Consider the following 14,377-nt stretch of genomic DNA (forward strand, 5'->3'; position numbering starts at 1 on the left):
AGGCCCTCCACCCCAGTTGTAGTTATATCTGTGTAATACCAGAATTGAACAGCTTGTAAATATATGCTTGATAGTGTATGGTGCATCCTGGCAGAGTAGATGTGTCATCTTTTGCATTTCATAAACCGTGTTGGTATGTCACAAGTTATGTATTGTGGCTATAGCAGTCTTTTTGGGTGAACTTTTTCTGCTTGTGTACTGGCAGTTGTATTTCATAAACCGTGTTGGTATGTCATAAGTTATGTATTGTGGCTGTAGCAGTCTTTTTGGGTGAACTTTTTCTGTTCAGCTTTGTTTTCTGTTTGTGTACTAGCAGTGGAGGATGGCCAAGAATCCTCTTTGGGTGAAATATTCCCAAGCTTAAATACAATGACACCTATGTATGCATCATGAGCTGTGAGTGGGGTATACGAGGATGCTGGCATTGGCTTCATGATTATATATATTTTGTTGTTGTAGCTGAGTGACTCCTGTATTCTGTGAACAGGCTTGATCATATTTTTGTGACATCATATTCATTCTGAGTGAAAGAGAACAAGTATAACAGCAGTAGCTTTATATTTTGTAATGCTCATATTGTGATGTATCATCATACATCAGGCAACCTGATGTGCACGCAAATATTTGACTCATATTGAAGAGGGGAAGAGGGGAATGTCTGTTGAGGAAGGACGGGAGAGGACAGAAGACAGGGGTGAATGGAGAATGGTTGTATATGGATGATGTTGTGATAGCATGAGGTGGAATGGGCGGGTGGATGGGGGGTGAGGTAGTATGTGTGAGCAAAATTTGACGCAGCCCGAAGGGATTTCTCCCCGTCCTCTCATTTTATGCAATGGGGGGATGGAGAGGGGGGGTCACCGATTTGATGAAGCGGCCTTGCTGTGGATGTGCTGTGTCTTGCGACACTGCTTCTGACCCAGGGCAGTGGACAAGGTGCAGGGATGACCCGTCATTCAGGAGGTGCTAAGATAAGAGGGAGGGTGGAGGGGTGTGGATTGTATTCAGGGATGGAATGGGTGGGAATGATTTTATGCCTTTTTCTTTTTGGCTACCCCCCTTGTAAGGGGGAAAAAGCCTTGGTATATGTATGTATGTATGTAAGAATACTATAACTATAAACTTGGCTAATCTAATTTTATGTCAAACTGATATGATAATTATGATTTCTGTATTGAAAGCAATGCAGAGTCGCAGACACAAAACTTCATTTGTTGCACAAAACAAAAAATAGCATGTAAATCATTATTCCACAGCTTCATAACATTGAGCAGTTTGGCCAGACATCGCAGAGGTCATAGAGGAGAGAAGCCACATGTCTGCAAATTGTGTGGCAAGATGTATGCAGATGGTAAACGACTCAAGGACCACATGAATAAACACAACAACATAAAACCATATGTTTGCCACATTTGTGGATATTTATGCAGACGTAAGGATAACCTGCAGGTGTGTATATAATATTACTTGTTTCAACTTATGAACCTGTACAACTAGTTTGATTCAAAGGAGAGTTAGCATGCTGATCACTTACACATTGAAGTGCTTACATACCTATATTATGGATGGCTATATATTTGCAAAGAACTAAATTCCAGGGATCCCATCTTTTTCTTTTTTGTTAAATTTGGCTTAGAATTAATTTGTATTTTTTCCATTTGATTATTTCCTCTTTTAAGTTAGTCTAGAAGTTCATTCTGGGAATGGGTGTAAAGAGATTATATGAAGGGGTGATTGTGCCTACAACACTATATGGAGCAGAGACTTAGAATTTAAGATACAGAATGGAGAAATTTAAATGTGTTTGAGATGAAAAGTCTGAGAAGTATGGTAGGGGTTACGAGGATAGGTAAAGTGAGAAATGAGGAGGTGAGGAGGAGAATGGGGGTGGAAAGGGAGCTGACAGATAGGGTTGATGAAAGATTATTGGGATGTTTTGAGTGCATGGGAAGAATGAGTGAGGAAAGGTTAGTGAAAGACGTGTGGAAAGTGGATGTGGGTGGATTGAATTTGATTGGTTGACCAAGGATGAGATGGATGGATGAGGGTGAAAGGGGCTTTGAGCAAGAAGCAAATGTCTGTTGAGCAAAGAAGGGAGAAGGCAGGAGATAGGGGTGAGCAACGAATGGATGTGTATGGATGATATTTTGATGCAGCACAAAGGGATTTCTCCCTATCTTCTCTATTTTCTGCATGAGGTGATGAGGAGGGAGGGTTGCTGTGAAAGTTAAGTGGACCTGCTGTGGATGCACTGTGTCTTGCTGCATTGCTTCTGACCTTGGCAGTGGGCAGGCAAAAGGGATGGCCCTTCATCAACCTGGAGCTAAGATGAGAGGGGAACAATAGGTAGTGGATGGGAGTGGAATGGGTATTTACCCAGTTGTATTATACGGGAAGGGAGCTATGCTCATGGTGACCTGTCTTTGTATCTTTCAGCATCAAGTTTTTTCTTAAAATATTGAATATGGTGGGAGTGGGTGCATGCCTTGACTGGCTACCTCACTTTTAAGGGACAAGAAACCCTTGGTATATAGAAATAGACAGAAGTTCATGGATCTGTATGTAAAGCTGTGTTTCTTGATGCACTTGTGTCAGGATCAGAGGAGGGATTAAGGAAGTTAGTGATGGAGTTTGGGAAGGTGTGCAAAAGAAGGAAGTTGAAGATAAATGTGGGTAAAAGTAAGGTGATGAGATGTACAAGGGGAGAGGATGGCAGCAAATTGGAAGTATTAAGGGAGAGAGACTGGAGGAAGTGGATAGCTTTAGATACTTGGGTGTGAATGTGGCAGGAAAGGGAGGAGTGGAGGTGGAGGTAGAATGTAGATTGAGAGAAGCAAGTAAATGCCTTGGGTGATTAAAAAGTGTAATGAGAAATAGACATTTGGGAATGGATGATAAGAGGAGAGTGTATGAAGGGGTGACTGTGCCAACAGTACTGTATGGGACAGAAACATGGAACATAAGGGAGGAAGAGTTTAAATCTGTTTGAGATGAAATGCCTGAGAAGTATGATGGGGTTACTAGGTTGGATATAGTGAGAAAGGAGGTGAGGAGGAGAGCAGGGGTGGAAAGGGAGCTGGGAGATAGGATTGATGAAAGAGTATTGGGATGGTTTGGACACATGGAAAGAATGAATGAAGAAATATTAGTAAAAGAAGTGTGGAAGGCAGAGATGGGGAGAGTGAACATGAGCGGGTGACCAAGAATGAGATGGATGGATGGGATAAAAGGGGCATTGGGAAAGAGGCGAATGTTTGTTGAGGAAGGAAGGGAGAAAATAGAAGATAGGGGTAAGTGGAGAATGATTGTGTATGGATGATGCTGTGATGCATGGAAGAGAGTGGGTGGGGGGTGAGGGAATATGTGTGAATGATATTTTGACACATCCCGAAGGGATTTCTCCCCATCTTCTCTTTTTTATGAGGGGATGGAGAGGAGGGGTTGCTGACAAATTGAAGCTGCCTTGCTATGTATGTGCTTTGTCTTGCTACATTGTTTCTGACCCAGGGCAGTGGGCAAGATGCAGGAATGACCTGTCATCCAAGAAGAGCCTAGAAAAGAGGGAGGGAGGGGTGGTGAATGGGAGGGGAGTATGTGGGGATGAAATGGGTGGGAGTGGATTTATGCTTTTGACTTTGACTTCCTCCCTTGTAAGGGGGAAAAAGCTGTTGGTATATGGTATGGTATATGTATGTATAAGAAAATTACATAAATCTGAAGAATAACTCACATGATCCCCATAGTAAAACCAAATTCTTACACTGGGGTGTTGATTATATTATGACATGCAGCCAACATTTAAGGGACTGATTTTGGGGGTGTCCCTACATAGCAGCGCCATACATCATTTGTGTTAAAGTCTCTACTCATAGAGGAATGATGAGATATTTTTATACTACTGCTCTCCCTCCTTTGTGCTGTCCCCTTAGATTTATTCTTTACCTTTTCTTATGACTCCACCCCGTGTGATGGTGGGAGAAAAGAATACCACCACTGTGTTCCCATGTGTATGTCATAGAAGGCAAATAAATGGGATGTAGTGAGGAGGCTAGGGATCTCCAATTCTGTATTTCTGTCCAACAGAAATTCAAGGCATATACTGTAATGATAGAGATGAATCCCAAGAGGTGCCTTAGCCTCACCAGGATAATACGCTCATCGACTGGAGTAACCTTTACAACAGCATGCTGAAGTTGGCTAGAAATGCCTACAATTACTCCAATGAGGTAGTCCCTGTTGATCCAGCCTGACCAAAAATAGCTGTAACTCTCGTTACTGATCTTAGCATTGTGTGATCTTTTCTCTTCTGAGGGAGCCACTATATCTTATCTAAGCTTCCTGAACTCTGCTGATAGATTGATGCAGCCCAAAGAGACAAAGAGGGTGATTTGCCAAGTAAATGAAGTGGCTGGTCCTGCTGTGAATGTGTTGTGCCTTGCTGCATTGTTTCAACCTAGGCAGTGGACAAGAGACAGAGATGACCTTTCATCTATAAGGAGCTAAGATAAAAGGATAAGCAAATGGAGCACAAATGGGAGTGGGATAGTTGGGGTGGGTGTATACCTTGGCTGTTACTTCCCTTATAAGGGCGATGGAGCCTTTGGTATATAGAATTATGTTGGGGCAGTTTCACTAATTTACAGCAATACATACATATACCAAGGCTTTTTCCCCCTTTCAAGGGAGGTAGCCAAAAAGGGAAAGGCATAAAAACACTCCCACCCATTTCATCCCTAAATACACTCCACACCCCTCCCACCCTCCCTCTCATCTGAGCACCTCCTGGATGATGGGTCATCCCTGCACCTTGCCCAACGCCCTGGGTCAGAAGCAGTGTCGCAAGACACAGCACATCCACAGCAAGGCCACTTCATTTAATCGGCGACCCCCCCTCTCCGTCCCCCCTTGCATATAAGGAGAGGATGGGGAGAAATCCCTTCGGGCTGCGTCAAAATTTACTCACACATACTACCCCACCCCCCCACCCCCCTGCCCATTCCTCCTCATGCAATCACAACATCATCCATATACAACCATTCTCCACTCACCTCTGTCTTCCGTCCTCTCCCTTCCTTCCTCAACAGACATTCTCCTCTTCCCCAAAGCCCCCTTCACCCCATCCATCCACCTCATCCTAGGACGTCCCCTCATGTTCACGCCCTCCACATCTGCCTTCCATACCTCTTTTACTAGTCTTTCTTCACTCATTCTTTCCATGTGTCCAAACCATCCTAATATTCTTTCATCAATCCTATCTCCCAGCTCCTTTTTCACCCCTGTTCTCCTCCTCACCTCCTCATTTCTCACTCTATCCAGCCTAGTAACCCCCACCATACTTCTCAGACACCTCATCTCAAACACATTCAAACTCCTTCTCTCTTCTTCTCTTATGTTCCACGTTTCTGCCCCATACAGTGCTGTTGGCACAATCACTCCTTCATACAGTCTCCTCTTCGCATCCATTCCTAAATGTCTAGTCCTCATTACACTCTTTAATCCACCAAGGCATTTACTCGCTTCTCTCAATCTACATTCTACCTCCACCTTCACTCCACCTTTTCCTGCTACACTTGCACCCAAGTATCTAAAACTATCCACTTTCTCCAGTCGCTCTCCCTTAATGTTCACTTCCAGTCTACTGCCACTTTCACCCCTTGTACATCTCATCACCTTACTTTTACCCACATTTATCTTTAGCTTTCTTCTATCACATACTCTCCCAAACTCTGCCACCAGCTTCCTCAATCCCTCCTCCGACCCTGCCACAAGCGCAGTGTCGTCCGCAAACAACAGCTGGCTCACCTCCCACTTTTCTCCATTTTCTTTAACCATCTCCAATCCCTGACCCACTACCCTAGCATTTACCTCTCGCACCACCCTATCCATGTATAAGTTGAACAGCCATAATAAGGGGAAATATAGCAAACTTTAGCTCTTGTGAAAAAGGTGAGAAACTAAAATTGAAGTTGTCAAAAATCTTGGACATAGTCCAGAGACCAAGTGCCAATCTTGTTGGGATGCACCTTTAGATGAAGATGAAGGTGTTGATAAGGTTTGATGATGGTTGGCAAGGATTTTTTTTTTTTTTTTTTTTTTTTTTTTTTAACATCTTGCAGAAACACCATTTGCATGTACTCATCATTGTTCTCGTAATCAACATAGACTAGAAAAATATAAAACAGAAGTGGGTATGCATAAGGATTATTACTGTAACATTTAAGATGAAGCTTTCTGTTTTGCTTAGCCGTGTTCATATTTTAGTATATTAGTTTTTCTCTTTTTTAACATTTCAGGTTCATCTACGTAAAAGCCATGGTGAGGGTAACTTAGAGAAGATGAAGACAGTGCATGAGCAACAAGTCAAATGCAGCTTTGTTCCTACAGTTCCAGGTGTTGATTGTAAGTCTGCCCATAAAAGCCCAAAAAACATCCTTACCTTATGCCAGAAACTTCTGACAAGTCTGCCTTTCTGAAACCTGCATTACTCCTCTCTAATGACTATTTCTCTCCCAATCCTCTCAGTTAAAGCCCCCTGTAAGTATTTCTAACTCTGCTCAACAAACTGATTCCTCTAAAACTACTACATTCACACTTGTCCCCTTTTCCTTTGTAAAACAGAACTATACAGGCATGCTGCTCAACAAACTGATTCCTCTTAAACTACTACATTCACATTTGTCTCCTTTTCATTTGTAAAGCAGAAATATACAGGCACGCTGCTCAACAAACTGATTTCTCTAAAATTACTACATTCACACTTGTCCCCTTTTCCCTTGTAAAGCAGAACTATACAGGCACTCCTCCAGTCCTCCAGCAGTTTCTTTCCTAGAGACACACATTAAACAGCCTCACTAGGCAGTCCGCTATAACTGTACTTCCCTTTTTCAGACTCTCCTTTCTGCATGACACTCTTCCAACCTAGGTGCCTTACCAGCTCTCATAGTTTTCAAAGCTACAATATCTCATCTTTTCCAATATCTCTTTCATTTTCTTCTCTGTACATTCATTTTTTTAGCTCCTCCCACCGTTACAATCAATGCTTCCCTATCTTCCTCCATTCAACAACTCTAAAATACTGTACCTATCTTCCCCTTACCGCCTTCACTTCCATTAACATATGTTCATCTGGAGCATTTACCTTTTCCTTTCTACATGATGCCCATCACTCTCTTAACTTCTTCCAAAACATATTTTTATTTAAAAAAAATTCTGTCATACTCATACTTCATTTTACAACTGCTCTTTGCTTTGCCTCCTTTATCTTACATTTTGCTTCTCCTCTCTTTTTCTTGTATATCTCATTTGCTTTCTGCATCCTACTTTGCAATAAATCCACATATGGTTGCTTCTTTTCTGTTATTATCTTCATGTCATCATCCCACCACTCATCAACCTTCCTTCAATTTTCTCCCATTTTTCTCATCCCACATACTATCTTTGCACACCTTGTCACTTTCTCCTTGAAGCAAACCCAATCCTCATTTACTTCCACCTCTACTCTATCCTTCACCACCTCTACTCTATCCTTCACCACCTCCACTCAATCCTTCATCACCTCCCACTCTTCTCTCAGTTTCTCCCTGTATTCCGTCTCCTTTTCCTTTTCATTCATATTTGTAAGCACCACTGTACCTTTCACCCTTTTCTTATTTTTTCACCTATTTACCACTCTCAACTTCCCATCCACCAAAAAATGAGCTGACACTCCTCCACTCCTTTAAGAACTTGAACATCCTTCATCCTATCCTTCCTGTGGATACCACTACATTGTCCATTAATACCTTATCAACTACCTTTCCATCCACTACCCTTTCCCATGTATACTTATGCTTTACTTTCTTCTTAACCACTGTATTTTCTATCATCAACTAAACACATCTTGAATCTCATTTCTCCTTTGGGGCTACAGGGAGAAGGATACCTAGTCCTATCCCTGTCCCGTTTTTGTTTCCACCACCAAGTGGAAATACTTGATGGCAGTATTCTTTTTCCCCACCACAGGGTTCAGCAAAATGAGAAATAGATATTCAGAGGAGTGGTACAGGACAGTAACATAATGGAGGGACAGTTGCAGTATATAAGTATCATCATTTCTCTATGAATAAGAGATTTCCTCTACCACAGACAAAATGATGTGTGGCTCTGGTCCATAAGGGCACCCCATATAGACCCTAAAGTATCAACTACATGCTACTGAGGAGCTTTCAACCCCACAATATTATGCAGCCATTATCCCACCCAAATTAAAAAGGTGAAATTAAGTGGCCAAACACTTCCATTGGAAAAGAACCCCAACATCATAAGCCTTACTTTTGATACTTGCACAACCTTTAGCAGACATGTCAGAGATCTGTGGGACTAATGTCTGAAGATGATGATGGAATTTTGAATCTGGTGGTGTCTTGAAGAACCTGTATAATGATCTGAGTGTATGTTTTTGTGTGGATGTGTTGTGTGAAATAGGTGGTAGGTTGTATATTTTATGTGATGTTAAGCTGCTGTTTTTTTTTTTTTTTTTTTGGGTGATACACATTGTATTGTGATCTTGTGACATATTTATATATGTATGTATTTTATATCATTGTTTCTGACCCAAGGCATTGGGCGAGATGCAGTGATGACCCGTCATCCAGGAGGAGCCAAGAAAAGAGATAGGGATGGGAGGGGTGGTGAATGGAAGTGGAGTGGGTGGCAATAAAATGGGTCGGAGTGGAATTATGCCTTTTGACTTTGGCTACCTCCCTTGTAAGGGGGAAAAAGCCCTTGGTATATGTATTTTTTTTATTTCTTTTATTCATATATTTATTTTTTATCTTTTTCTCAGGCTGTAGTGAAAAGCTGACTCAGAAGCATATTACCTCAAACTCTACGCCTGCTATAAGCAGTTCTGTCGTCAATAGCACCAATGAACCTGCTGTATTAATGAATGGAGATTCTCATTATATAGTAGATCATAGCTTAAAACTCAAAGATGCCACAGAGAGCACAAAAGTACAGGTAAGCATGGAGATATACAGGGACATAACTACACTTGGGTTTTGTCACAATTTTTTCCATCGGGATTTTTTTTTTAATCCTACTGGGATTTATTTTATTTTATTTCATTTATCCATTTTTTATTTATTTATTTGTTATCCTATTCCCCTCTTGTCACTCCCATCCCAAATGAAGAAATCTTCCCTGTCACATGAGTGATTTGAGGTGAAGGTAGGGTTACACCAGGTTTGTGTTATGTCCCCATGGCTGTTCATTGTATATATAGATGGGGGTGATACAGGAATTTGAAATAAGGGAAATGTTTATATGCTGGTGGAGGAGGAGGAAATAAGGATCGAAACTGCTGCTAAATCTGCAAAAATGCAACTGCTAGTAATCAAAGAATTAAATTTGTATGTCAACTCTAAGATAGCCAAGATAATAGCAACACTTGTAGTTATTTGATTTATAGGATATCATGGAGCACTACATATTGTTGGTGGGGGTGATTCATGTCATTGTCTGTTGTCAGATAGGAGATTTCAAGGTTCACAAGTATGGCAACCCTATGGCTTTATGCTACACACCTATACAAATTTAGATGTAAGGGTGAAGGGCAGAGGATTGGAGATGGTTAGAGAGTGGAGGAAAGTAGGAAATGATCTAGTTGTTTGTTGACACTGCACTTGTGGTTGGGTCAGAGGAGGGTCTGAGGCAGTTAGTGACAGAGTTTGGGAAAGTATGTGATAGGAGGAAGTTGAAAGTAAATGTAGATAAAAGCAAGGTGATGAGATGTACAGGGGGTGAGTGTGACATTAAGTTGGAGGTGAATCTTAAAAGGCGGAGGATAGAAGTAGTGTATAGCTTTGAATATTTTGGGTCACATGTATCAGGGAATAGAGGGGTAGGGATGTAGGTAAGCTGTAGTGTGAGGGAAGCAAGTAAATGTTTTGAAGGAATGAAAAGTGTCATGAGAAATAGGTACCTAGGAATAGATGCAAAGAGAATACTCTATGAAGGGGTGATTGTGCTTACAGCATTATTTGGAGCAGAGTTTTGGGCATTATGAGAGGTAGAAAGGAGAATTTTAGTTGTATTTACCTGGCTGAGTGGTTTAGGGCGACGTTACTTGTGGCGAAGGTCAAGGAGATGGCGGTTCAGATTCTGCCACTGGTGAAGTTAACCAAGGGCATGGTTCATTAAATTCCATGCTGCAAAGCCCTCTGTGAGGGGCACCGTCCTCGCCTTCTGATAGGGGGAGTTTGTGATGTTAAACCATATCATCATTATTGTAGTGTAAAGGAAAGGAGCAACTCTTGTTGGGGTCTCCATTTTATCGTACCTAGCCTCAAATCATGTACAGTTAAAATTTCTTCTATATCTTTGATTTCCAGTCATCATGTTTAGATTTGAACTCATGTATTGTTTCAGCTTGGGCTGTATCACCTTCTAAGCTATTCCAGGTATTTGTACATCTACTGTATATGGAAAACTTTCTTCTCATTCTATAGACATGTGGTCTTCCTTAATTTGTTCCCAATGACCTTAAAGTCCTCCCATTCTTAATCAAGAGATCTCTGGATGTTTGAGATTAAGTGTTTTAGAAGAATGGTAGGTGGTGTCATGAGGATGGATAGAGTGAGAAATGAGGAGGTGAGGAGAGATGGTATGGAAATGGAAATGGCAGATAGGGCTGATGAATGGATACTGGGTTGTTTTTGGCACATGGAAAAAATGAGAGGAAAGACTAACAAATGGAGCATGGAAGGCAGAGGTGGATGGAGTAAAGTTGAGAGAAAGACCGAGAATGAGATGGATGGATGGGATGAAGGGGGCCTCAAGAAAAGGAGGCTGTCAAGCAGGGAGGTGAGAGGGCAAGAGATAGATGTGAGTGAAGAATGGGTGTTGACTATAAATTGACACAGCTTGAAGGGATTTCTCCTCAGCTTATATATATTTACATGAGGAGATAAGGAGGGAGGGTCACTGTGTAAATAAAAACAGCTGACTGCTGATGATGTGCTGTCTTGCTGTATTGCTTTTGAACGAGGCAACAATCATCATTATTGATATATTATTGTGTTGGATATATTTTCTACAAGTATGTAAATTTTTGTCATTGATATAAATTAAATTTTACATGTTTCCCAGTTTCTTGGGTCCATGACATTAATCATGCCTTCTTTTGCATAATCTTTCAGGTCCGCCAGTTATTTGTGTCTGAAATGCAGAACCTATAATCACCCAAAGTGAATATCTAGAAATCACAATTGTGCCAAAAACAAGGGATCAAGCACAGACTAAGAAATCACATAAGGATGATTAAATTTAGTATTCAAGTATCATTATCTTCAATGTCAGAACAGAAACCATGAAAGTAAACAAAAATTCTTATCTTAGAGATTAAAGTCCTTGAAAGACAGATAAGTTTTTCTTTTCTTTGCAGGAGTTGAATATCATTAACAAGACAAACTACCATGAATGGCTGACTTCAGTGCTATGCATTAGGTACTAACCCTTCAGTGTGGTGTTTCACTGTATAGAATTTGTTGTGCCAAATGCTAAATAATTTTAATTGAGAGTTATATCCTTATCTAAATAGGGTTTTGAGTGATGAAGAGACCCTGGTCATGTTGGGGTACATACCTAAACTAAAAATTGTTTGGTATTTGTAATAACAAAATTGTTAGTGCATCACAGTGTTGAAGTAGTTTACCTTATTAGAATATGAAATTGTCAGTCTGAAGTTAATAATCTTATAGATTAATTTGTGGTTTGTTTGATTTGAGAAGTGGCTTGTATTGCTAATGAGAATGTACCTTTCCTATACTTGACTAACTTGCTTTGTGAGTAATGGCATTTAAATTGAGTCAAATTGATTCTTCATGCTAAGTATTGGCCTATTTCATTACTCTATAAAGGGCATCAGGTTTATTTCTCGTGAAGTAATTATTTTTATGTATTTTCTTCCATGTAAGATCTTTCAGACTAGAACACCACAGTCTGCTCAGAATAAGCCAATTATTTCATTTTTTGAAACAAAGGAACAGGTTGCTATGATCCTAATTGTATTTGTTAAGGTTGTGTTACTTTGTATTTACATGTAAAGTAAACTATATTTTGAATATGCTAAAAATAAAATTTATAATGGTTGCTTGAGAGTTTATTTGATGCTTATGCTAGTATGCTCTTGAAGGCTGGGGCTGTTCTTGTAGATGTATTGGATATGATGGGACCAACAATAGGCACCTGTAAGTAGTGGTTCTGCAAGAAAGACAGACATAGCAAAACAGTAAGGCTCTTTCCACCACTGCACTTCAAAGCTCACTTTATATCTTTACATCCATCTGGAGGTGTGCCTTGAGATGCTAGCCTCAGGATCAGTGTGTCTGTCTCCATTGAGATAATGATTGTCTCAGTCATTCTTCATGAAAAAAAAAAAAAACTAAAACCAACATTTTGTCAAAGTTTGACAAGTATATCTTGCTATGAAAGTCTGCCCACTCCCGAGAAAAATGTATGCCCCGGTATGGCAACACTCCCATTCTACACGGCAGTGTAGAAAACGCGGCAACCCTGGCTGCCACCACTGTCCCGCGTGCATACCTTCCGATATTTATAGTGTATATAATAAAAAATACAGTACAGTACACTGTATGTACAGTACATTTACATGCCTGTATTACAGTTATTATTGCAGAATTATTATTATTATTATTACAGTATTGTTATTATTACAGTGTTAGAGTATTATATGTGTTTCTATACCATATCATACATTACCTATACGTATACCGCTATGAAAATCTACGGGTCTTAGGGCGACATTTTCGATGACCGGACTTTTGGCATGACCGTACCGCCTTTCCCCCCCAATTAGTCCAGGCTTTTGAGGTTCGACTGTAATTATGTGGAGTTGAATTCATGGAAAAGAAATGATAGGTTTATACACATTTTTACTTACAATCAATGTTTACAGCAATTATGATAAGTGTTGAAACATGTGTTCTCCTACAATAAAAACTTCTGAATATGGTGGTGCATTCATATTTTACATAGAAAGCCATAACAATTGAAAATTATTAATTTATTTATTTTGGTGTCATGATGCTTGTGGCATTAGGAAGGGAAGGATGGTAATTGCCAACTCCTTCCCTTCTCATCATTATCCTTGTCTTCTTATCTCCCTCCCCCTCCCTCCACATACATACATACATATACCAAGGCTTTTTCCCCCTTAGAAGGGGGGGGGTAGCCAAAAAGAAAAAGGCACAAAATCAATCCCGCCCATTCCACCCCTGAATACACTCCACACCCCTCCACCCTCCCTCTTATCTAAGCACCTCCTGAATGACAGGTCATCCCTGTACCTTGTCCACTGCCCTGGGTCAGAAGCAGTGTCGCAAGACAAAGCACATCCACAGCAAGGCCGCTTCATTAAATCGGCGACCCCCCCTCTCCGTCCCCCCATTGCATAAAATGAGAGGACGGGGAGAAATCCCTTCAGGCTGCGTCAAATTTTGCTCACACATACTACCTCACCCCCCATCCACCCGTCCATTCCACCTGATGCTCTCACAACATCATCCATATACAACCATTCTCCATTCACCCCTGTCTTCTGTCCTCTTCCGTCCTTCCTCAACAGACATTCCCCTCTTCCCCAAAGCCCCCTTCACCCCATCCATCCACCTCATCCTAGGACGTCCCCTCATGTTCACTCCCTCCACATCTGCCTTCCACACCTCTTTTACTAGTCTTTCTTCACTCATTCTTTCCATGTGTCCAAACCATCCTAATATTCTTTCATCAACCCTATCTCCCAGCTCCTTTTCCACCCCTGTTCTCCTCCTCACCTCCTCATTTCTCACTCTATCTAGCCTAGTAACCCCCATCATACTTCTCAGACACCTCATCTCAAACACATTCAAACTCCTTCTCTCTTCTTCTCTTATGTTCCATGTTTCTGCCCCATACAGTGCTGTTGGCACAATCACTCCTTCATACAGTTTCCTCTTAGCATCCATTCCCAAATGTCTATTCCTCATTACACTCTTTAATCCACCAAGGCATTTACTCGCTTCTCTCAATCTACATTCTACCTCCACTTTCACTCCACCTTTCCCTGCCACATTTGCACCCAATTAATATGAGAAAGTATATGTTTTACTTATGTCTCTATTTTTCTTACCTTTTTCAGTACACTCAATCTACCTATTGTCTCCATAGATTATTGGTAAATTCACATTACATTAGAATAGTCTCAGGTAAGAATGATGGAAAAATATTTTCTCATAATAGATTAAATGATGAACAAGTTAGAAGCAAGAGAAGGAAGGAAAATTTTGTTGTTGTAGAATGACTGCTCTTTCTTATGATTGGAACCAGAATTTCCTATCTT

The 14,377-nt window shown here is 40.7% G+C and overlaps 1 protein-coding gene across 2 annotated transcripts in view; it reads left to right on the forward strand.

The window, feature by feature from the left end:
• The window catches only part of LOC143038860 (uncharacterized), a 32,533-nt gene extending 20,404 nt beyond the window's left edge, over positions 1 to 12,129 (forward strand). Inside the window, exons 6-9 of one of the 2 annotated variants that reach the window (XM_076208493.1) lie at positions 1,257 to 1,449; positions 6,294 to 6,399; positions 8,825 to 8,997; positions 11,178 to 12,129. In XM_076208493.1, coding sequence (XP_076064608.1) covers positions 1,257 to 1,449; positions 6,294 to 6,399; positions 8,825 to 8,997; positions 11,178 to 11,216 — 511 coding nt within the window. In that variant the 3' untranslated portion in view covers positions 11,217 to 12,129. Of the gene's footprint in view, positions 1 to 1,256; positions 1,450 to 6,293; positions 6,400 to 8,824; positions 8,998 to 11,177 lie in introns of those variants that run through there. The other variant, XM_076208494.1, reaches the window with a different exon arrangement.
• The last annotated feature ends 2,248 nt before the right edge of the window (positions 12,130 to 14,377 follow it).

Source organism: Oratosquilla oratoria, chromosome 25 (assembly GCF_046742065.1).
Source record: "Oratosquilla oratoria isolate Oo_2021 chromosome 25, ASM4674206v1, whole genome shotgun sequence".
In the NCBI taxonomy this organism is placed as follows: Eukaryota; Metazoa; Arthropoda; class Malacostraca; order Stomatopoda; family Squillidae; genus Oratosquilla; species Oratosquilla oratoria.